This window comes from Poecilia reticulata, chromosome 18 (genome assembly GCF_904066995.2).
Source record: "Poecilia reticulata chromosome 18, P_reticulata-male-v2, whole genome shotgun sequence".
Taxonomy (NCBI): Eukaryota; Metazoa; Chordata; class Actinopteri; order Cyprinodontiformes; family Poeciliidae; genus Poecilia; species Poecilia reticulata.
In genome coordinates, this window is record NC_088847.1 from 904976 (window position 1) to 927878 (window position 22903).

A 22903-nucleotide genomic window follows, 5' to 3' on the forward strand; every position below is an offset into this window, starting at 1 on the left:
CCCACAACTCCTTGGACTCACTACTGCCCAGTTCTCTGTCTAACAGGTTCGGAAAATCCCCAGAACTCGGGTCTTACCCTAGAGATAGTTTGTGGAGAATTATCTGTTTAAACTGGGGTCGGAAAGGACTCGTCTAGCTCTGACTACCTTCGATCCAGAAGTTATGACCCTTTACAGTTGAGGAACAATCAGCTGAGTAGCCCTCGCAGCTGCATAACCCCCACAACCACTCCTGTTAACGGTAGCTCCTCTCCTAAAATAACGGCACTTGTTAACGGCTAGATTAAGTTTAGTGACTTAGATTTAAGTCCCAGGGTCATTATTTTAACACTCACCAGAGGAAAACACAAAGCCACCCTGTCTCTAGAATCATGTATATTTTACCATATTTAGGAGAACCAACAATAATTAAGACTGACACAATTAAACTCACTGTTCACAATTCTCATTGGAATTTTAGAATATAATTTTATTAAGCAAGCTTTAGCAGGGGCATATGACAACAGGTTAAATTCCCAAAGGTTATAAAAGAGGTAAAAATATAATAAAATCAAACTAAAATCAATCACATCCTATCCTTATTCTTATCCCTAACCTGTATCACTAAGTTCACTGAGCGAGGCTTTGGGGGAAGCTGGTCAACTCATACCCGATGGTTCTTGGTCTCGGCAGCTGTAATCTTTAGGTGTCCTTGGTCAGAGTCTTTGTCCAACCGGAGCAAAGTCCTCTTTTCTGAAGAGAAGCGGAGCAAAACCGTCCTTATAATGTGCAGAATCTTTGTCTTTAAATGACCTCCGTCTCTTTTCCAAGTCGGCTGCAGCTGAGTTGAGAGCGTTGGGTAGAGGCAGAGGAGTTGGTCGGATCTGGAACCAGGGTCGGTGGCTGGTGGAACTCGTCCCTTCTAGGCGGCGTGAAGTCTTGGAGCTTCCCTCGGTCCCGGGGTGTAGTCCTCTGCTGGTCTTTAGCCTGCTTCCTCTTGTTGGCTCCTCTTCTGCGCCGCGGACGAAGAACCCCGTTCTTCTCCTGAGCTCCACCTTTTAAGCCCTCTCAACGTAGCGCAGTCTTCGGGGCAGGGCTGCGTCACTTTAGGACCTTCCCACCACGTCTCACTGTCTGTGGAAAGTCCCAACCTTCCCCAACTCCCTTGTGACACATTCCTTCCTCATTACCCCATCGCCTGTACTTCCCTTGTTTAACGTTGACCATCTGTTTCTGATTCTGCCGCACCCATCGCCTAGAAATGACTCATTTTCCACTGTTTCTCCTTCTAAGTCATTTTTGTCTTACGAAACATAATCAATGTTTTACTTTGTCGACATTTTACTTCAGTATGTTTCTTCCTCACTCACTATCTTTAGTCTTTAATAATCAGTGATTATTATACAACAATCAAGTTATTCAAACCTCAATTTCCATAATGTATTATAACATTCAGCTGATTAAAAGTACAGAACATATATTTGATTATACATTACAGATATTCCTTCATTGGCATGTGTATTATTATTTTAAACTGTTACAAACCATAATCATCATTAAATCATTATACAAGGTTTACTGTTATTTCTCAGGCCTTTATTCCGTTTTCTGCGTGTACCTGGACAGATCTCACATGCTTATACCAGGTTTCATGACACAGTCTAGCGCTCCAAGCAGGAACGAACCACTTCATGCATATCCAGGGGAGTTCAGGGAAAAACAGATGTGTGTTTTTTGGTCTGGGAGGGGTAACATTAAACTTTTACGGCTAAAAACAATCTTTGAAAATACTATATGATTAATTTTGTATTTGACAGGACCCGATTTTTAAATGTATGTCTATGAACAAAATATAATTAAATTGTGGAGGGCCCCCTGCTGGTCAGGGCCCCTATAATTGTCATCACTTTTCACCCCTTTACTGCGTCCCTGGTCCCTGCATATCTATGTTAGCTATTTTTTTCTTTCTTTTTTAATATTTTCAAAGCAGCAACAAACCTGCTGCTTTGTTGCTTTATTTTCATCCTCTGAACACAAGGGCTTCCAAATAGGACCCACCTCCCCCCTCAAGGCCTCCAATTGGTTGCTGATGCTATCGGTCATTCATGATCAGAGCCCCCTGCCCATTCTTTATTGTTGCCGTCCACAAAGCAATAGTAAAGTCTAACATGGAAGCAAAGGAGCACAGCAACAGAGGTAAGACTGACTACTGCTTTAACAACAGTGTCATTCATAGGTTGGATGCACATTGTTTGCTTTGGTGTGAAGTGGCTGTCAGAGACGCCATGCAGCTGCTCTGTCTCTGTGTGAATGTGAGGCTCAGATCATACAGTGGCCATCTGAACTGTTGGTGTGTTTCTGCCTCTCAGCTTTCTTGCGTCTTCTTTATTTTGGAAGTCTTTTGCCTGTAACATTTGAAACATCTTCTAAATACATGTTTACCAGTCAGTTATTTCTACAACTAGAATGCTGTGTGTTTTTCTTAGTAGTTGAGCTTATTATAATTTTAACTATTGTAGTGGCTTATTTGACAAGAAATAATGAAAGCTGCTCATAAATGTATGTTATCAGACAAGCAAAGTGTGTGTTGAACACAGTGAGGTGAATGGGAGTGTATACAAAGAGCCATGTGGCTAAGAGGACAGGATGGGAGGAGGAGGAGGAGGAGGAGGAGGAGGAGGAGGAGGAGGAGGAGGAGGAGGAGGAGGAGGAGGAGGAGGAGGAGGAGGAGGAGGCAGGGTGGTTCCAGCATCACCAACCCAGAAGGAGGGAGCAGAATGGGGGAGGAGAAGAGACCAGCTGGGACCCCATTCTCCCTTCTGTCTGCCACAGGCCAGAAGTCATTATTGAGTAGTTAAAAGCAGGGCTTGTTACACCCATAATTTGCATGACTTTGTTTTTTATTGTAGCTTTAATTAGACTTATTGTAATTTTAGTAGAATATTATTTTTCACAAGGTCTGTATCATCAGGAGGAACCACAAGCATAAGCTGATGTTCCTCCCGTCTCACCTACTCCACAGTTAATGCAACTCAGGCCTGTGGGATGAATCCAATTCATCAAACATAGAAGCACAAACTGCAGGCAAAACCTGGCATCAATATTAAGCTGGCTGAAGTTAATGAGAACATCTGCTGGTTTATAAAATGGAGTTTAATTAGACCTGCAGAAATCATGAGCTATTACTTGTTGGCTAATTTAAATGTATTTACACATTTTTTTAAAGACATGTTGCCAAAAAAACGTGTTAAATAAATACATGAGACATAAACATGAACATGCATAGAGAAATTTGGCTGAAAGTTTTCATGCCCTTTCAACTTCTCCAAATTTTTGTCCCATTTGAACTGCAAACTTTAATGCATTATTGGGATTTTATGTGACTGACCAACATAAAGTAAGGAAAAATTGTGACGAGGAAGAAAACGGTGTTAAAAAAGTTGTGCAAACAAACATCAAAAAAGTGTAGTGTGCATATGGATTAAGCAGTCATTACGCTGCTACTCCTAAGTAAAATCCAGTGTAAGAAATTGCCTTGAGAAGTCACCTAATTAATAGAGCTCATTACGATTAATCAATTACATCGATTTCAACGCCTTAAAAATTGCAATGCAGTTAATCTTTTATTTTTTTTTAAATACCAAAGTCCAGAGTTCAAAAATTGATATTGACATAAATCTGATGAACATGGCTGACAAAGCTTGGCCCACCCCAAGCTTCTTCTTGTTAATCCAATTTAAATCCATCTGTATTGAAGCTGGATTTTCAGAATGCTTGTTGAAAATTGAGGATTTTACTGTAAAATTGTTTGGAGCATGAATTAACAGGAACATGGCTTTGGAAGGAGAAATCTGCATTAGCACTGTGGGTGTCATGGCTCAGGTTGGCTGAGTTCCAACCTGCCCTGGTTTAGTCAACTTTAATCAAACTACTACTTTTACCTAGAAAGTCTGTTTTGTTTGGGGAGGTGTGAATGTGTAATCAAACTCTGATGTGGACCTGTTTTTTCTTTTTCTGCTACAAAATAAAAAACAATCTGATTGGATGTTGGAAACGACTATTGTGTTCAAGTTGTGCTAAAAGGATTTGGCCTATCCAGGATTATACTGGATTTAGCTGCTTCATCCATCTTCTCAGCACCTCTGATCAGCTTCCCTGCTCTTGTTCTTGCATATACACAGCATGATGCTGTTACCACCATGTTTCACTGTGGTCATCCTTCAGTATTTGTTCTGTTCTCTATAGTTAAGTTTTGGTCTCTGATCAAAGCGTTTTTAACCATGTTAGCTATGTCTCCTATGTTTCTTACAGCATGGCTTGCCAATTTGTGGAGCACAAATTATCACACGTGAGCTTCGGCTCTCTTCAACTCTTCCAGTCAAAATACTCTTTGGAACCTGACGAATTTTGACAAAATTATTTTTTTTTCAAAACTCTATGAATTCTAACAGATTCTGAACATTTCAAATAAAAATGTATCGTGAAACTATTTTTTCAATAGTTTTTCAGTTATTTTGTATTTGATTCTCCATGTGAACGCTGTTAAGAGACACAAACAACCCTATGTTTTTTCAGAAACCTAAACATTCGGTCAGCTACTAATGGGACTGCTGATTAGTGTTCTTCTCTACAATATTGACAGACACATGTTGGATGCTTTTTGTGAACTCTGACACATTTCAAACTTCACAAGGCCCATGAGAGATCACGGTTTTTTTTGGGGGGGGGGTTTGTGGCCAGATTCTTCTTACGTCAGCTGACCTGGCTACAGTGGTCAAATTGAATTCCCAGGTTTCTTCATTTCTTCAGACATGTGCAACTAGTGTTTGCTTCTTTTCACTTCAACCTTTTCCATATTAGTTTGTTTGCATGTGTGTGTGTAACATGTGTGAGTGTCTTGATATTTGTTATTTGTGTAAAAGCTCAGCACAGTTTCTCCACAAGCTGTCTCCAGCTATTGAACAATAGACAATGGCAGGTAGACCAAATGTAAACATCCTGTGAACTTCTGCACAGGATAAGATGGGAGCTGCAGGGTGGGTGTCAACAACAGGGTCTTAGCTCTTTATCTTATTTGGTCTTTCCTGGTTAAACATGCTCCAGAGTTTTGATACAAAATTACATGCTGAATATTATCTTTGCTCCTTTAAATGAATCATATGTTCTGTATTGAAGTTGGATTTTCAGAATGGTTGTTGAAGATTAAGGATTTTACTGTAAACTCGTGGGGAGCATGGATTACAGAACATGGCTATGGGAGGAGAAGACTGCATTAGCATTGTGGGTGTCATGGCTCAGGTTAGCTGAGTAACAGAATGTCTCTGGTGTTCTCCAGTCTGTTAGTTGAAATTTAGTCAACTTTAATCAAACTCTACTTAATTTTCCTACAAAGTCTGCTTCATTTGGGGAGGCATGAATGTTTAATCAAACTCTGCTTTGGAACAATAAAGTGAACTCTGGTCCACCTACAAACCTCAGTCTAGAAACTGTCTATCCCAGATTCCCATACTGCCTCCTAATAAACTTCCCCACTCACGTCCGGAGGCTCATTCTCTTGGCACTGACTTGTGCCAGAAGGGATCAAATCACCTGGAGCCTCAGGCATAAAGTGTGCGTGCGCACAAAAAATGTGCGTCGTCATATTTTACGCACAAGTAGGCAAGTATAAAAATTAACTTTGCGTCAAGGTTTGCGTAAATGTATACGTATACTTTTTTGCTGGTGTGAAAATGTGCAGCAGCCACGCAAAGTTTTTCTATTGACGATATCAAACTACAAAGTGTCAAAACTCACCTAAATACACTGAAATCTGACTACATTCAGCTATTTAGACCAAGAAGCACCAAACCCGATGTTTTTCATGATTTTAATATTTTATTGTTTAAACATAAAAACTGAACCGCGTTTATCCTCAGACAATAAGCTAACATGAACACAAAATGAAGAAAATAAAAATAAAAGGACGTGAAAACCTTGCTCGAATGTAAATGGTACTTTTCCTCAGTTTTTGTTTCATAAAGATGTAACACATTGGTCCGTGAGCCGAAGAACATGGAATGCATCTATGGGGTCATTTCATTCTCACTAAAAAACGAAAACAGGGTTGGATCAGCAGATTAACTCAAACCTGCTGATTAAAAATAATCAACAGGTTTGATTATTGTCAAGGTGTGTATGCAATCACACATATATAAGAAGCTGCACAAAGGTGAGCTGCGTAATTGTGGAGCCCTTTGGTTCTGATAGAGAACATCGCCAATGGAAGGATTCAGTGGAAGCGATTAATCAGAGATCATATTGATTTGCTGGGAAATGATGATGATGATGGTTTATGAGCGTTACCGCACGACTCCTTCTTTATGTTTTGCTCAGAGCTCCAGGATGATCAGTCTGAACAAAACCTAAAGAAGGAGCAGTGCAGTACTGGTACCGGACCAGCTGCAGTCATCCTTCAGTCCAGCCGCCCGCTTTGTGAATGCGGCTTATGGACATAAAGCATCTCTATTCTGTAAATGTACAACTTATGCACATGATTCTATTTAGAATAAACGTCTACATTCCCATTCAAATGACTCTCTGACTCTCTGTCTGTCTTTAAATCCCGGCTGTTCTAACAGGCATTTGCACGTTCTCTATTTTTATTTTTTTAATTTGGATTTGTTTTTTCTTTAAAATTTATTTTTATTTAGAAAGGTGACATTATGTGCCCTTAAAGAACCTTTTAAATAAAATATATAATAATTATATATTTATGAATTTATTTTTATTTATTTATTTTTTATTGTAGCTTTAATTAGACTTATTGTAATTTTAGTAGAATATTATTTTTCACAAGGTCTGTATCATCAGGAGGAACCACAAGCATAAGCTGATGTTCCTCCCGTCTCACCTACTCCACAGTTAATGCAACTCAGGCCTGTGGGATGAATCCAATTCATCAAACATAGAAGCACAAACTGCAGGCAAAACCTGGCATCAATATTAAGCTGGCTGTTAATATTGATATGTTAATATGGCTCTACAATAAAAAAACTCATCGGGATGAGGCTCAGTGCCTCCAAATCCGAGGCCATTGTCTTGAGCCGGAAAAGGGTAGAGTGCCTTCTCCGGGTCAGGGGGGTCGTCCTGCCTCAAGTGGAGGAGTTTAAGTATCTGGGGATCTTGTTCACAAATGAGGGAAGAAGGGAGCGGGAGATCGACAGGCGGATTGGGGCAGCATCTGTCGTGAAGCGGGCGCTGTACCAGTCCGTCATGGTGAAGAGAGAGCTGAGCCAAAAAGCGAAGCTCTCGATTTACCGGTCGATCTACGTTCCCACCCTCATCTATGGTCATGAGCTTTGGGTCGTGACCGAAAGAACGAGATCACGGGTACAAGCGGTAGAAATGGGTTTCCTCCGCAGGGTGGCTGGGCTCTCCCTTAGAGATAGGGTGAGAAGCTCAGTCATCCGGGAGAGACTCAGAGTAGAGCCACTGCTCCTCCACATGGAGAGGAGCCAGTTGAGGCTCGGGCATCTGGTCAGGATGCCTCCTGGACGCCTCCCTGGTGAGGTGTTCCGGGCACGTCCCACCAGGAGGAGGCCTCAGGGAAGACCCAGGACACGCTGGAGGGACTATGTCTCTCACCTGGCCTGGGAACGCCTTGGGATTCCCCCGGAGGAGCTGGAAGAAGTGGCTGGGGAGAAGGAAGTCTGGGCCTCCCTTCTGAAGCTGCTGCCCCCGCGACCCGACCCCGGATAAGCGGAAGAAAATGGATGGATGGATGGTTTTAATAATTATTATAAATACTGCTTCAAACAAGGACGTTGCCATGGTTATTGCTTCACGAGGTGGCAGACTTCCGGTATTTATACTAATTTACATATGTATTTAAGGGTGGCTACAATACGGACCAACAGTTGCTCTATTTCCCCTCAAATTGGGATTTATAAAGGAAAAGTACGCGTGCGCATGGCTTTATACCTCCAAATTTTTTTGTGCACTTCACTTTTCTAATTTTTTCCGTACTCCAAGTTTTAGTTTGAAAACTGTGCAGTCTTTTAGGTATGAGGCCCCAGGTCCAGAGGAGTCTCAGCACAGCAGACAAAGGGCTGACCTCTGACCCTCCACCACAACACAGTTTTATTTAATTCTTGTGAATGTTGCCCTTTAACACTGAAGCATCCAAGAGAGAAGCTGAAAGTGGTTCCCTTTTAAATTTACATATTTGGGATTCTTGAATAAAATGTAAAAATGTAAAAAAGAAAAAAGATTTATTTTATTTCTTTCAGTTCATAATTAATCACAAGGGAATAAATGTAAGTTTATTTGAACAACACATGTCGGCAACAAAGTCATTCAAAGTCCTTTCCATGATAAAAAAGTATAACAATGAACAAACAAATAAACATTACACTGCAGTCGCAAAATAAAGAGTAATAAAAAAAACTTTGATCCAGACTAAAATTAATGATGTTCCAGTTATTATTAATTGAAGGCAAATCTAAAGAATGATGTTTTTAGTTTGTGACATATCCATGTTTTTTACTGGATATGCATAGCAGAGCAGGGGCCTCATGCATAAAAGAATGCGCAGTATTCACACTAAAACTTGGCTTACCAAAAAATTTAGAAAAGTGCGGCGCACAAAAAAAGTCGGACAGAGCCGTGCGCACACGCGCACCTTTTCTTTAGAAATCTCAATTTGCAGTAAATAGTGCGTTGCTGCTGGTCCGCCCTGTCGCCACCCTTAAATACATATGTAAATTAGTATAAATACCCGAAAATCTGTCGAGTATTGAAGCAGTATAAGCAGTATTATAATAATACTTATTATATATTATATATAAAAGGTGCTTTCAGGGAACATAATGTCACGTCACAAAAATAAAAATACATTCTAAAGAAAGAAAAAATCTAAACAAGAAAAATAAGAAAATAAAGAGATCGTGCAAATGCCTGTTAGAACAGCAGAGCGTTCAGCTGGGAGTCTTTGAGTGGGAATGTGGACTGTGATGGACCGAGTTAAAAACAGGAGTCACAGGATATATTAGAAAAATAGGATTTTTTATTTTAACCCAAAGATTATAAATGACAAAAAGATAAACTGAGCTCATAAAAGAGGTCAAAGAAACAAAACTGAACTCAGGCAAAAATGCAAACAAACTGGCTGGACAAACAAACATAACTGACCTCACAAAGAAATAACACACAGGGTTTATATACAGGCTGATCAGATCAATTAGGACACATTAGGGGTAACTAAACAGAATACAATTACAAATAACAGAAAACAACTAAGAGTACAGCTAAGTTTGGCTAAACTAAAGACCCAAAAAAAGGAAAATCAAAAATGTTAAAAGTTTAAATACTATTTACTTAAATACAAAACTTATTGAAACAAAGAAACTACCAATTCCCTTTGCCACCAGGAACTAGTGGTGTAGTCCAATCAGCATTTAAGCCTGCTGAGCCCTGGCCCCCATCTTTGTCTGGCCACTTCAAGGCAGGTAAGTACCGGCAAAAACAAAGAGTTAACCAACAAATTAAACTTTAAGTTGATATAAATACATATGTATCCAAATCAATTAATAAATGTTTTACTGAAACTAAAGTCTTGTTGTGTTTGTATGAAAACAATTAATTGTGCATAAAAGAGTTACCGACTTCTGACTTCAGAGTGTGGCCATGGATTTGGCCATCAACAACACCTACAGCAGCGTTAGAAATAGAAACGGGAGAAATGCCATTAGATCTAAGGAGAACTAAACTAGGAATTAATTATTGGTTAAATTTGATGGGTAATAAATGTGATCATCCAACTCAGGAAATGTTAAAGTCATGTAGGGAAAAGGAAAAGAAAGAGAAAAGTAGTTATGGATGGAAAATTGAAAAGGATGTAAAGGAATTTAAAATGGATGATTTAGAAATTAGTCAAACAGATCCAATATCAATTATACCACCCTGGATTCTACCAGACACAATAGTAAATATATCATTAATGGTAAAGAAACAAGACAAATCAAATGTGGTAGATAGATATTCAGTGCAATCACATTTAAATCAGTATTATCAACATGTCCAAATTTACACAGATGCATCAAAAATAGCTGGAAAAATAGGAATAGCATTTGCAATCCCAGAATTCAATTTGAAAATAGGGAAGCGAATTACGGATGAGTTATCAGTTTATACAGGAGAAATGCTATACATTACAATGGATAGAGGATGTAAAACCACTGCAAGTAATAATTTGCTCCGATTCTAGTTCGGCTTTGATAAGCATAAAATATAACAATACGGATTGTAGGATGGACATCTTATTAAAAATATATCATACTCTATTTAGAATACAAAATATGGGGTTAGTAGTTGTTTTGTATGGGTTCCAGGACATATAGGGGTAATAAGTAACGAGAGGGCTGATAAAACGGCAAAGAAGGCAAAACATAATCCTCTTAGTTTTACAGTTAGGACAAGTAAATCTGAAGGGAAAAGTAAAGTCAATGAGGAGCTGATGAAAATATGGCGGAGAAGGTGGGAAGAATGTTTAACAGGAAGATGGTTTTATAAAATTCAAAAGTTTGTAGGAAGGAAAAGAAAGGGAAGAAGAAATAGGAAGGAGGAAAGAATAATAACAAGGTTAAGGTTTGGGCATACAGGGCTTAATTATTCACTTTTTAAAATACAAAAGCATAAAACTGGAAAGTGTGATCATTGTGAGAAGTTTGAAACAGAGCATGTTATTTTAGAGTGTTATAAATATGAAGATGAGAGAAGAAGCATGTTGAGAGAGTGTGAAGGTATTAAAGGAAGGTTTAATTTATAAGATTTTTTGAGGAGGGATTTGGGGAGTAGACATATTCAAATAATTATTCGGTTTCTTAAAAAAACAAAGATATTTAATAGAATCTGAGTAGAATAAGATGGTTGTGAATGTGCAAAGAATAATGAAGAGAGATATTCAAGTTATATAAAAGTAAAGTTATATTAGTAGGTGTGTGTGTGTGTGTGTGTGTGTGTGTGTGTGTGGGGGGGGGGGGGGGGGGGTGTGTGTGCGTGTGTGTGTGTGTGTTTAGTCAGAAATATTATAGGGATTAGTTATGAAGTATATAGATCATCACGAACCACACTCCATACCAGTAAGTGGAGGTAATGCTACTGAAAGTTTGTTGCCAATAAAAACCAAGAAGAAGAAGAAGGCGAGAGCTGGATGAGGTGCAGAGCGGCAAACTGGGGGGCAGGAAGGTTGTTGGCGGAAGAGGTACGACCAGACTGTGAATGGTTAAAGGATGTCAGAGGGAAATGTGACAGGTAGTGATTGTGCGGAAATGGAAGAGGGTGCTGATGATGTGGAAAATGAAGGACCTTGGCAGATTAAAAAAGCTAAGCATAAACGGAAAAAATCAAGACAACAAATTGAATCATCTGTTTCCGAGGATGAAGGAGAAGCTATTACGATGACAGAATTTAAAATAATTCTGAAGTTTGTCAAAGAGGGTGTGTCCTTTGGTAAGTGGAATCCAATAAAGCTTACAAAAGAAATCAATTCTCTGGTTGGAAAGGTGAAATTTGTTAAAGTATTAAGAGATGGATCGTTGTTGATTATCTGTAATGATATTTAACAAAAAGAAAAGGCGATGAATACAAAAAGAATCCTCGGTGAGAATGTGAGAGGAAGACTTTTGGATAACAAAAAGTATGTATGCGGAGTCATTTCGGGGATTCCACCTGATGTACCAGTTGATGACATCAAGTCTAATGTTTCAGGAGGGAGAGTGGTGGAAGCCAAACGATTGAAAAGAAATAAAAATGGAGAGAGGAGTGATAGTTTTTCTATCATGTTAAAATTTGAAGAGAACAGTTTGCCAGATAAAGTGTTTGTGGGATACATGAGCTATGATGTCCGACCATTTATTCCTCCGCCCCTGCGATGCTTTAAATGCCAGAAGTTTGGACATGTCGCTGCAGTGTGTAATGTTGTAATTGCGGAGGTGGGCATAGTTCAGGATTTAGAGGATGCACAGCTAGTAAAAGAGCTGAGGAAGTTCAGAAAATCAAAGTCACTACTGGCATTACTTATGCGGAAGCAACGAAAAAAGTTCCTGTTCAACCAATATTATATCCAAAGAAAGTGTCTGGAGGAGAAAAAGAAAGATCTAAATGTTCAGAATGCTCCAAGATTAAAGGTGACACTCTACTCATGACAAAGGAGGATTTTGTATTGTTCATGGTAGAAGTTGTTAACTGTACTGCTCAAACACAAAGGAAAACGGAAAAAATTCAAATAATAGTGAAGGCAGCCCAAAAGTATCTTGATTGTAAAAATGTTAATTGGGAATCAATTAAGGAAAAATTAAATGAGACACAATCTTCTCAACCTCAATCATGCAGTGGCGGCCCTTCTTCGTCATGTTAATTATTCTCCAGTGGAATGCAAGAAGTCTTATTAGTAATGGTCTAGAGTTTAAGAAATATATTTCAGATTTGACAGTTAAACCTCACCTGATTTGCATTCAAGAAACCTGGCTTAAGCCTCATCTGGATTTCAAAATTTCTGGGTATACATCAATTAGGAATGATGGAAAAGAAAGACAAGGAGGGGGAGTGGCAACTTTTGTTCTAGACAGTATAAGATATAAAGTGGAATCAATAGAGAAGAATTATGAATCAATAGTTATTAAGATTTGGATAGAAAATGATCAAATGTTGGTGATAAATTTTTATAATGCTAACAAGAAGTCCATTCAAAATCTCAATGAAGTAAATGATCAAAATGTAGGTAAGACTGTATGGTGTGGTGATTTCAATTCTCATAATGTTATATGGGGGAGTCTTAATACAGATGCAAATGGATTGGCTATTGAAGAATTTCTTGAGTTACATTCTCTGGTTTGCCTTAATGATGGCAGCACTACTAGATATGAATACTGTAGGAATCTAAAGAGTGTTTTAGACCTAACATTGGTTTCAAATAGATTAGCTGGAATAACTTCTTGGGAGGTGATGAGTGATTCTCCAATGGGCAGTGACCATTTTCCTATTCTAGTTTCAGTTGGTTCTGAAGTGATAAAAGAAAAGGAGGGACAGATTCCAAGATGGAAGTTAAGTAACGCTAATTGGGAGTTGTTTAAAAATTTAGTTGATAGTCAATTTAATAAACTGGGTGAGAATATGTTTTGTGATGTGGAGATGTGTTATTCAATGATTAAGTCTGTCATTATTAATGCAGCTGAAAGTTCAATTTCTAAATCAAAGGGAAGAGGAAATAGAAAGTCTACTCCATGGTGGAATGAGCAATGTAGTATTGCTATAAGGGGAAGAAATAAAGCTTTTAAATTGGTAAGAAGATGTCATACCTTTGAGGCTCTAATTCAATATAAGAAAGCACAAGCTGTAGTTAGGAAGACCATTAAAGAAGCTAAGAAGGCTTGTTGGAGACAGTATTGTAATTCCATTGGAAGAGAGACTAAATTGTCAGAGGTATGGGGAGTTATTAAGAAAATGAATGGTGTTAAAAAGAGTTTTTCCTTACCGGTTTTAGAATTAAACGGGAAAATAGCGATTAGTAATAAAGAAAAAGCTGAATTATTAGCAGAAACGTTAATTAAAGTACATAGTTCAGAAAATTTATCTGAAGAAATGAAAAGTAATAAATTAGATTTATTGGATGAAAATCCAGAAGTTACTACTAGGAGAGAAGTCACAAACCAGGATTTAGATATGCCCTTTTCTATGTATGAGTTAGAAAAAGCTATTAATAATGCTAAGCAATCAACTCCGGGGAAGGATGGAGTGTGTTATGTAATACTCAAACATCTTAAATATTCATCTCTTACTATTATATTAAAATTATTTAATCTGATCTGGATGACTGGAAGAATTCCGGCAGAATGAAAACAGTCAGTTATAATTTCCATATTAAAACCTGGTAAAAATGCAACAGACCCGTCAAATTATAGACCTATAGCTCTTACATCCCAATTAGGAAAAATAATGGAGAGGATTGTTACAGATAGGCTTTCATATTTTATTGAGCGTAAAAATAAATTTTGTTCATTCCAGAGTGGTTTTCGTAAAGGGAGAAATACGATGGATGCAGTTCTGTGCCTAGAGTCAGAAGTAAGAAAAGCTCAAGCAAACAAAGAGTTAGTGATAGCTGTGTTCTTTGACATAGAAAAGGCATATGATATGTTATGGAAAGAAGGATTATTGATTAAATTAGGGAAACTTGGTATAGGAGGTAAAATTTATAATTGGGTTTTGGATTTTTTATTTGGTAGAGAAATAGAAGTTCGGGTTGGGGCGAATTTCTCCTCTAGATATGATGTTGAAAATGGTACCCCCCAAGGTAGTGTGTGTAGCCCAATTCTCTTTAATATTATGATTAATGATATTTTTGATGAGATAGATAGTAGTATAGGCAAATCTTTATTTGCAGATGATGGTACTCTATGGATTCGGGGACATAATCAGGTATACTTGCAGAAAAAGATGCAGGCTGCCATTTTGAAAGTGGAAGGGTGGGCTAATAAATGGGGTTTTAGGATATCAATTGCAAAGACTCAAGTAATTTGTTTTTATAGAAGACATAAGGAAGTTAAGTTGAACCTTTATAATCATAAACTTGAACAAGTGAAAATAGTGAAGTTTTTAGGTGTCATTTTTGATGAAAGCTTAACTTGGAAATATCAAATAGAAGCAGTTCAAAATAAATGTAAAAAAGTGAATAATTTGTTAAGATGTCTCTCAGGACAGGAATGGGGAGCTTCAAGAAGTGCATTTATCATAGCATCAGATAGTCAAGCAGCATTATTAAGTATTAAATCTGGCAAATCTTGCAGATTAGATTTGATATTAAGAATATACCAATTATTAGTTCATCTTCATAACAATAAATGCGTGGTTAAATTTGTCTGGATTCCTGCTCATGTAGGTATAGAAGGAAATGAGGAAGTAGATATTTTAGCTAAGCAGGCCTTGAAATCAGATATTGTTCATCTGAATGTTCCTTTGAGTAAAAATGAGGGTAAATCTATTATTCAAAAAGAAATTATTAAGATTTGGCAGGAGCTATGGGATAATCATGAAAATGGGAGACAATTATATACAATTCAAAAGAGTGTGGGAGATAGTAATTATCTGAGTGGAAGGCGGAAAGAGGAAGTAGTTATGTCTCGACTTAGAATTGGACATTCTGGACTTAATAGTTCGCTCTTTAAAATAGGAAAGCATGAGAATGGGGCTTGTAGTTATTGCAATCAGGTGGAAACAGTGAAGCATGTCTTGTTAGAATGTGATAAATACTCAGAGGAACGTCCGTTTTTAAAGTTGTCACTAAGCAGGAAGAATATAGGACTGTCTATGATTAATCTATTAGATAATAAATCAAATTATGTTAGAAATCTTTTATTTAGGTTCTTAAATAACACTGGGTTAATGAGTCGTATTTAGAATATGGCCAAGTATGTGTGTGTATGCCAGTGCATGCTCATGCATTAATTCATGTATTAATGAGTGTGTTAGGATGTGGATTTGCACATCCTACACATCATTGAGGTACAAAAAATTCCCTCTGAGATCTCTGATGACCACACTCCAGTCTGGTAGGTGGCGGTAAATGCACCTTAAGTTGGATGCCAGCCGCCAATAAAAACCAAGAAGAAGAAGAAGGCGGGGAGCTGGATGATTGGTTGCACCTGTGAGATGCGGAACCTGGAGAGTTGTGTGTTGGAGCGACGCGGAAAAAACAAAAATAGAAACATCGTTTGTGGAAAAGGTGGTTTTGGCATAAACTGGTATGTGAATGGTTCAGATGGAAATGGAGGTAGGAAATGAGAAAGGAGAGTTTGAAGGGTGGACATCAGTGGGAAGGTCGTGGAAGAAATAAAATAGATGAAGGAAAGGGATTTGGTGATAGCCAAGGCAGTAAACGGGAACTGGAAGGAAGTAGCTCAGAAGAAGAAAAGATAGTGAAGAGGAAAGTGGTGAGGAAGGAATATAAAGTAATATTAAAACCTAAGAACGAGGAAGAACAGGATAAAATCAGCCCCATTGTGGTGTCAAGAGAAATTAAAAAGAACATTGGAGATGTTGAAATGGTAAAGATTTTGAGAGACTGAAACCTTTTGGTAGTATGTAAAGATGTAGAACAAAAGAATAAGGCTTTAAGTGTGGATAATATTTGCAAAAGATCTGTGCTGGAGAAAAACATAATGGGAGAAAATAAAAAATTAGAGGAGTGATTTATGGGATCCCTCTAGATGAAGATCTTGATAAAATTAAGAGAAGTGTTGTGGTACAAAAGTAAATAACTTGAAAAGATTGTCAAAAACAGTGAATGGAGAAAAAGTTTATCAATCCTTGAGTTCGAAGAAAAAGAGTTGCCAAGAAACATCAAAATAGGATACCTCAATAATCAGGTCAGGCCCTATGTACCTCCACCACTTAGGTGCTTCAAATGCCAAAGATATGGACATAGCAGCAGTTTGTAAAGGGAAGCAGAGATGTCCAAAATGTGGAGAAGATCATAAGTTAGAAGATTGTAAAGAAGAAGCACAAGAAAAATGTTGTAACTGTGGAGGGAATCATAGAGTCACGTCTGGAGGATGTGAAGGAAGAGAGCAAAAGAAATCGTACAGATTAAAACAACTAAAAACAGAAGTAGTTAAAAATGTGAAGGAACAGAAAACAAGAGAGATTAAACAAACAGTGAGTCAAACTACACAGCAAAGCAAAGTACAGACTGAAGATGATGTCACAATACCAGTGGAAAAACTAATAATATTCATAGCTTATGTCATCAACTGCACTGACCAAGCCAAACACAAAACTGAGAAGATTAAAATAATAGTGAGAGGAGCTGAAAAGTTTTTGGGCTTTAAAGAGGGATCATGGGAAAACATAAATAAAAAGTTGGAGGATGATGGGAGACCAGGACCATCAGGTGAATATGGTTCATGTTAATATTACAATGGATGCTAGAAGTTTAATCGCTAACGGACAGGAACTTAAAGGTTGTTCCGAAGAACAACCGGAAATTATTTGTGTACAGGAAACATGGTTAAAAACATTAGATTTTGTGATTAAAAGATATGATAGTGTAAGAAGAGATCGACCAGAAGGAGGAGGATGTGGAATATTTATAAAGCAAGGGATACAATATCAGGTGTTAGGAAAAGGGAAAGAACTAGAATATGTGGTAATTGAGATATGGGAACTAGAAGGTAAATTCAAAATAATACATTTTTACAATCCATGTAAAACATTAACGATTGATATAATGGAGGAATTAACTGAATATCTGGAAGGGAAAGAAATTTGGTGTGGAGATTTTAATGCAAATAGTACATTGTTGGGTAAATGTAATGATAAAAACGGACAAGTTATAGAAGAATTCATGGAAATGAAAAATCTAGTATGTATTAATGATGGAAGGGGAACAAGAATCAATATAAGAACAGGGATGGAATCAGTTATTGATTTAACAATTGTTTCAAATGTTTTAGCTGATATTTATGAATGGTTCATTGATAAAAAAATCTATAATAGGCAGTGATCATTACCCCATAACAGTAAGAGTAGGGCTAAATCTAAATGATAAGAATATAAAGCTTGGGAAAAAGTTACATTTTAATAAGGCAGACTGGATTAAATTTAGATATTTGAGTCAATTAAACTTGGAAAAAGTAGATATAAATATGGATATAAATTATGCAAATTTAATCATTTGTAAGATAACAGAAGCAGCAGATAATTCAATAAAGAAATCAGGGAGTAAGAATGATAAGAAAATGGTGCCATGGTGGACAAATGAGTGCAAAGAAGCAATAAAATTAAGAAATAAAGCATTTAAGGTACTTAAACATAATCCAATTTATAAGAATTTAATTGACTATAAAAGAAAACAAGCAATAGTAAGGAGAACTATAAAAATGCAAAAAGAGAATACTGGAGAAATTTTTGTAATACGATAGGGAAAGAAACAAAAATTGAGAAAATTTGGAAAGTAATCAAAAGAATGAATGGTATAAAATGAGTTTGAAAATCCTATACTAAAAATAGATGATACAAATATTATAAGAGATGAAGACAAAGCTGAAATATTGGCAAGAACGTTTAGTAAAATTAATAGTTCCAATAATATTAGTGAAAAGGGAAGAAAAGGAAGAGAACATACAAAAATTATATAGAGATTTATTACAGAGCGATGAAGAAACAAATAGTTTGTTGAATGTTGAGTTTACAAAAACGAAATTAAATAATGCACTTAAGAAGACAAAAAACACGGCACCAGGTAAAGATCAAATCTGGTATAGAATGAAAAGGCAACTGAGTGAAAAATCTAAAGATGTATTAGTACAATTATATAATAAAATTTGGGAGGAGGGACAATTACCATTAAATTGGAAGGAATCAATTATAATACCAATTGCCAAACCAGGAAAAAATCATTCAAACCCAGAAAACTACAGACCAATAGCTTTAACATCAAATCTATGTAAAATAATGGAAAAAATGATTAATAATAGACTAGTATATTATTTAAATAGTAAAGGATATATGTCAAAATATAAAAGTGGTTTTCGAAAAGGGAGGAGTACAAACGATCCAACGTTATGTTTAGAGCATGAAGTTAGAAGAGCTCAAGTAAATAAAGAAAATGTAGTGGCTGTATTTTTGATATGGAGAAGGCATATGACACGATGAGGGATTAGTAATTAAATTATACAAGTTGTGTATTAAAGGGAGAATATTTAAATGGATTAAAGACTTTTTAACAAACAGGAACATAGAATAGGAGAAGTTATCTCAGGAAACTATGTAGTAGAAAATGGAACTCCACAGGGCAGTGTTATAAGTCCATTACTGTTTTCAATTATGATAAATGACATATTTAAAGAAATTGGAAAAGACATGGGTTGTTCACTTTTTGCAGATGATGGAGCTGTTTGGAAAAGAGGGAAAAACGTTGATTTTATTATTAAAAATTTACAAGAGGTTATCATTGAAATAGAGAAATGGGCGTTGCAGAGGGGATTTAAGTTCTCAGTTGATAAAACGAAAGCAATGATATTTACTCAGAAAAAATAAACAAGGAAATAAAATTTAAATTATATAATCAAGAGTTAGAGTAAGTAAAGTGTATAAAATTTTTAGGATTATGGTTTGATGAAAAATTAAAATGGCAAATACATATTCAAAAAATTGTTGATAAATGTAAGAAAATTTTGAACATTCTGAGATGTTTGGCTGGCAGTGACTGGGGAGCAGATAGGAAATCACTAAAACAGATTTACACAAGCATGATAAGATCCAACATAGACTTGGGTTGTTTAGTTTACGGTTCAGCAGCTAAAACACATCTGGTTAAATTAGACATTATCCAACATCAGGCACTAAGATTATGTACTGGAGCATTTAAAACCAACAGCAGCATTAGAAATAGAAATGGGAGAAATGCCGTTAGATTTAAGAAGAACAAAATTAGAAACTAATTATTGGTTAAATTTGCAAGGAAATAACGGTGATCATCCAACCCTGGAAATTTTAAATCCATTTTGGGAAAAAGAAAAGAAAGAAATGAGGAGTTTTGGATGGAAAATTGAAAATACAATAAAAAAATTTAAAATTAATAATTTAGAAATTAGTCAAACATCAATATCAATTATACCACCCTGGATTCTACCAGAAGCAACAGTAGATATGTCAATAATGGAAAAGAAACAAGATAAATCATACATCATAGATAATTATTCAGTACAATCATATTTAAATAATTATTATCAATATGTTCAAATTTATACTGATGCATCAAAAATAACTGGGAAAATAGGAATAGCGTTTGTAGAACCAGAATTCAATATAAAAATAGGAAAATGAATTACAGATGGATTATCAGTAAACACAGGAGAAATGTTGGCAATATTATTATTAGCTTTACAATGATAGAAGACATAAAACCATTAAAAACAATAAAATGTTCAGATTCAAGCTCTGCATTATTAAGTTTAAAAAAATAATCAAACAGATAGTAGGATGGACATTTTATTAGAAATATATCATACACTATTCAGAATACAAAACATGGTTTGATAGTTATATTTGTGTGGGTTCCAGTGCATATTGGAGTAGATGGAAACGAGAGGGCAGATAAAAAGGCAAAGAGGGCAATTAAAAATTCTATTAGTTACAGTTAAAATAAGTAAATCTGAAGGAAAGAGTATTGTTAAAGAGAAACTGATGAAGGTTTGGCAAAAAAGGTGGGATGAAGATAAAACAGGAAGATGGTTTTATAAAATTCAGAAGATTGTAGGAGAAAGAAGAAACAGAAAGGAGGAAAGAGTGATAACAAGGTTAAGATTTGGACATTCAGGACTTATACACTTTTTAAAATTCATAAACATAAAACTGGCAAATGTGATTATTGTGATAAATATGAAACCATACAGCATGTTATATTAGAATGCCATAAATATGAAATAGAGAGAAGATATATGAAGAGAGAGTTTGAAAGTATTATGGAGAAAGTTAATTTATTAGATATATTGAGGAAGAATTTAGGGAGTAAACATGTACAAATAATTATTCTATTTCTTAAGAAAACTAAATTATTTCAGAGAATTTAATTATAGTAAGTGTGTTTGTGAATGAAGGCATGATATAGAAAGTTGTGCATAAGTATATATGTTTTAAGTGTGAATGTGTGAGTGTATGTTTAGATAGAATTTATGGTAGAATATTTGTATATATAGATGAGGATAAATATTTAAACCATCACGAACCACACTCCATACCAGTAAGAGGCGGTAATGCTACTAAAAGTTTCTTGCCAACCGCCATAAAACCGACAAGAAGAAGGAGGATGAGTGGAGAGCGGAAGAAGAGCGAGAGAGCGAGTGTTTTAACTTCTATCTTTGTGTTTTTTCTTACTGTTTTTTCACTTGGTGTTTATGTTAATTGTTTAGTTGTGATTTTGTGTTAATTTTGTCACGTTTTTAGGGGGTTTTTTGGGGTTCGGGTGTGGCCGTCAGGCGTGCCTGGCTGGCCGGCGACTGACGACGCCATGGTGTCTGGTGGTGGGGCTTTCTCCACGCTGACGCGGAAGAACGGCGTTAAGGTGGGCGCCGGTTCTCCTTGTAGCGTGGAGGAAGTTTGTTTGGCGGTGGGAAAGGTGATTGGACATGGGTCCATCAAGTTGGCAGCTCGCATGAGTGGAACTGTCGTCTTGTTTGTGGAGAAAGTGGAGCAGGCTCAACAGCTGGTGGAGGTAGGCGTCTCTGTTAATGGCTTGTTTTTACAGGTGACGCCGCTAACGTTACCTTCAACCAAGGTCACTTTGTCTAACGTGCCTCCATTCATCAGTGACGAGTTTTTGATTAAAGAACTGTCTCGGCACGGTAAGGTGGTGTCACCTGTAAAAATGGTGCCATCTGGGTGTAAATCGCCACTATTAAAACATGTTGTCTCCCATAGGAGACAACTGTTTATGATATTGAATCGGAGGGATGAAGAACTCAACCTCCGATTTCATGTTAGAGTAGATGATTTTGATTACATCTTGTTTGCCACGTCCTCTAACATGAAGTGTTTTGGTTGCAGTCAGGAGGGGCACATTATTAAAATGTGTCCCGACAGGGCCGGGCCGGCCCCGCCGAGTGCAAAGCAGCAGCCCACTGCTGCTGAGCAGGTGGGGAGCCCACCTGGTGAGGCTGGAGCAGCGGAGGAACCCTCGGTGGTGGCGGGAGAGCCAGCTGCAGAGGAGCAGGCGGAAGGTACTGTTTAGGTGTCGGTAGTGGAAAGTGAGAAAAGTGTGAAAATTAATGTAGGTGTGGGAAAGGATGAGAGCACAGTGTTGCGTTGTGATGGGGCGAATGGTGATGGGGTGAATGGTGGTGGTGATGGGGTGAATGGTGGTGGTGATGGGGCGAATGGTGGTGGTGGTGAGGGTGAAAGTGAAGTGGTAGAGTCTACCACATTTTTACGGGTGACACCACCTTACCGTGGTAGATGGTGTGCAGGGACAGCAGCAGGTGGAGGTGAGGGGCGATGAGGAGCATATAGTGTGTGGAGATCAGGGAGAGAAAGGAGAGGTGCAGGTGGAGGGACAGAACAGTGCAGAGTTGATTTCTGGAGCTGAAGTGGCAGGAGAGACGGGTGAAGCAGAGGAGGCAATGGAACTGCAGGCTTCAGCCCCGTTAAAGAGGCGAAGCAAACGGAGGAATATGGTGGCCGCTCTGCAGGCCAGTAAACTGGCTGCACAGAATAAAGACATGTCAGACAGCAGCGACAATGAGAGCTGGGTCTCTGATGCCAGCGAGGTTTCCATATCACAAAATGGCAACAAACAACCTAGATACCGTGTAGAGGCTTTTAAAACATTTTTAGAGGATAATAAAGGGGTGAAAGGAGTAAAAATTGAAAGCATTTATCCTAATTTAAAAATGTTTCTCTACTCGGCAAGATACTACATTAGGAACAAAGAACTTTCAGGTTTGACAGTTCCAGAAATTTTTAGACTAAAGAAAAAAGTGACTCAAGTTAGAAAACAACTTTCGAGTTAAATGATGCACAATAGATTTTTAACATCATTTATAGTCTTCTTGTATTTTGTTTTTAGCTTCTTACCCAATATGGATTCTTTTAAAATAGCATCTTTAAATTTTAACGGGGCAGGGAGGCTGGAAAACGAGCTTTAATGTATCAAATGTTGAACCAAAAGAAAATTGATGTCATATATTTACAAGAAACGCACAGCGATAAACTAATAGAGACAGACTGGGGCAGAGAGTGGAGAGGGCAGGTCATTTTAAGTCACAGCACCTCCCAGAGTGCAGCGGTGGGCTTCCTCTTTTCCAGAACGTTCACCCCAAACTCAACAGAAATTGAACATGTTATTCAGGGGAGGTGTCTTTTAGTCAAGACAAAGTTTGATCATTTTAGTATAGTT

The 22903-nt window shown here is 37.3% G+C and overlaps 1 protein-coding gene across 4 annotated transcripts in view; it reads left to right on the forward strand.

The window, feature by feature from the left end:
* Positions 1-2070: 2070 nt before the first annotated feature.
* afap1 (actin filament associated protein 1) overlaps positions 2071-22903 on the forward strand; it is a 144456-nt gene continuing 123623 nt past the window's right edge. The window contains exon 1 of one of the 4 annotated variants that reach the window (XM_081599892.1): positions 2071-2175. In XM_081599892.1, the coding sequence (XP_081456018.1) occupies positions 2085-2175 (91 nt within the window). In that variant the 5' untranslated portion in view covers positions 2071-2084. Of the gene's footprint in view, positions 2176-11027; positions 21729-22903 lie in introns of those variants that run through there. The other 3 variants (XM_081599895.1, XM_081599890.1, XM_081599891.1) reach the window with 3 other exon arrangements.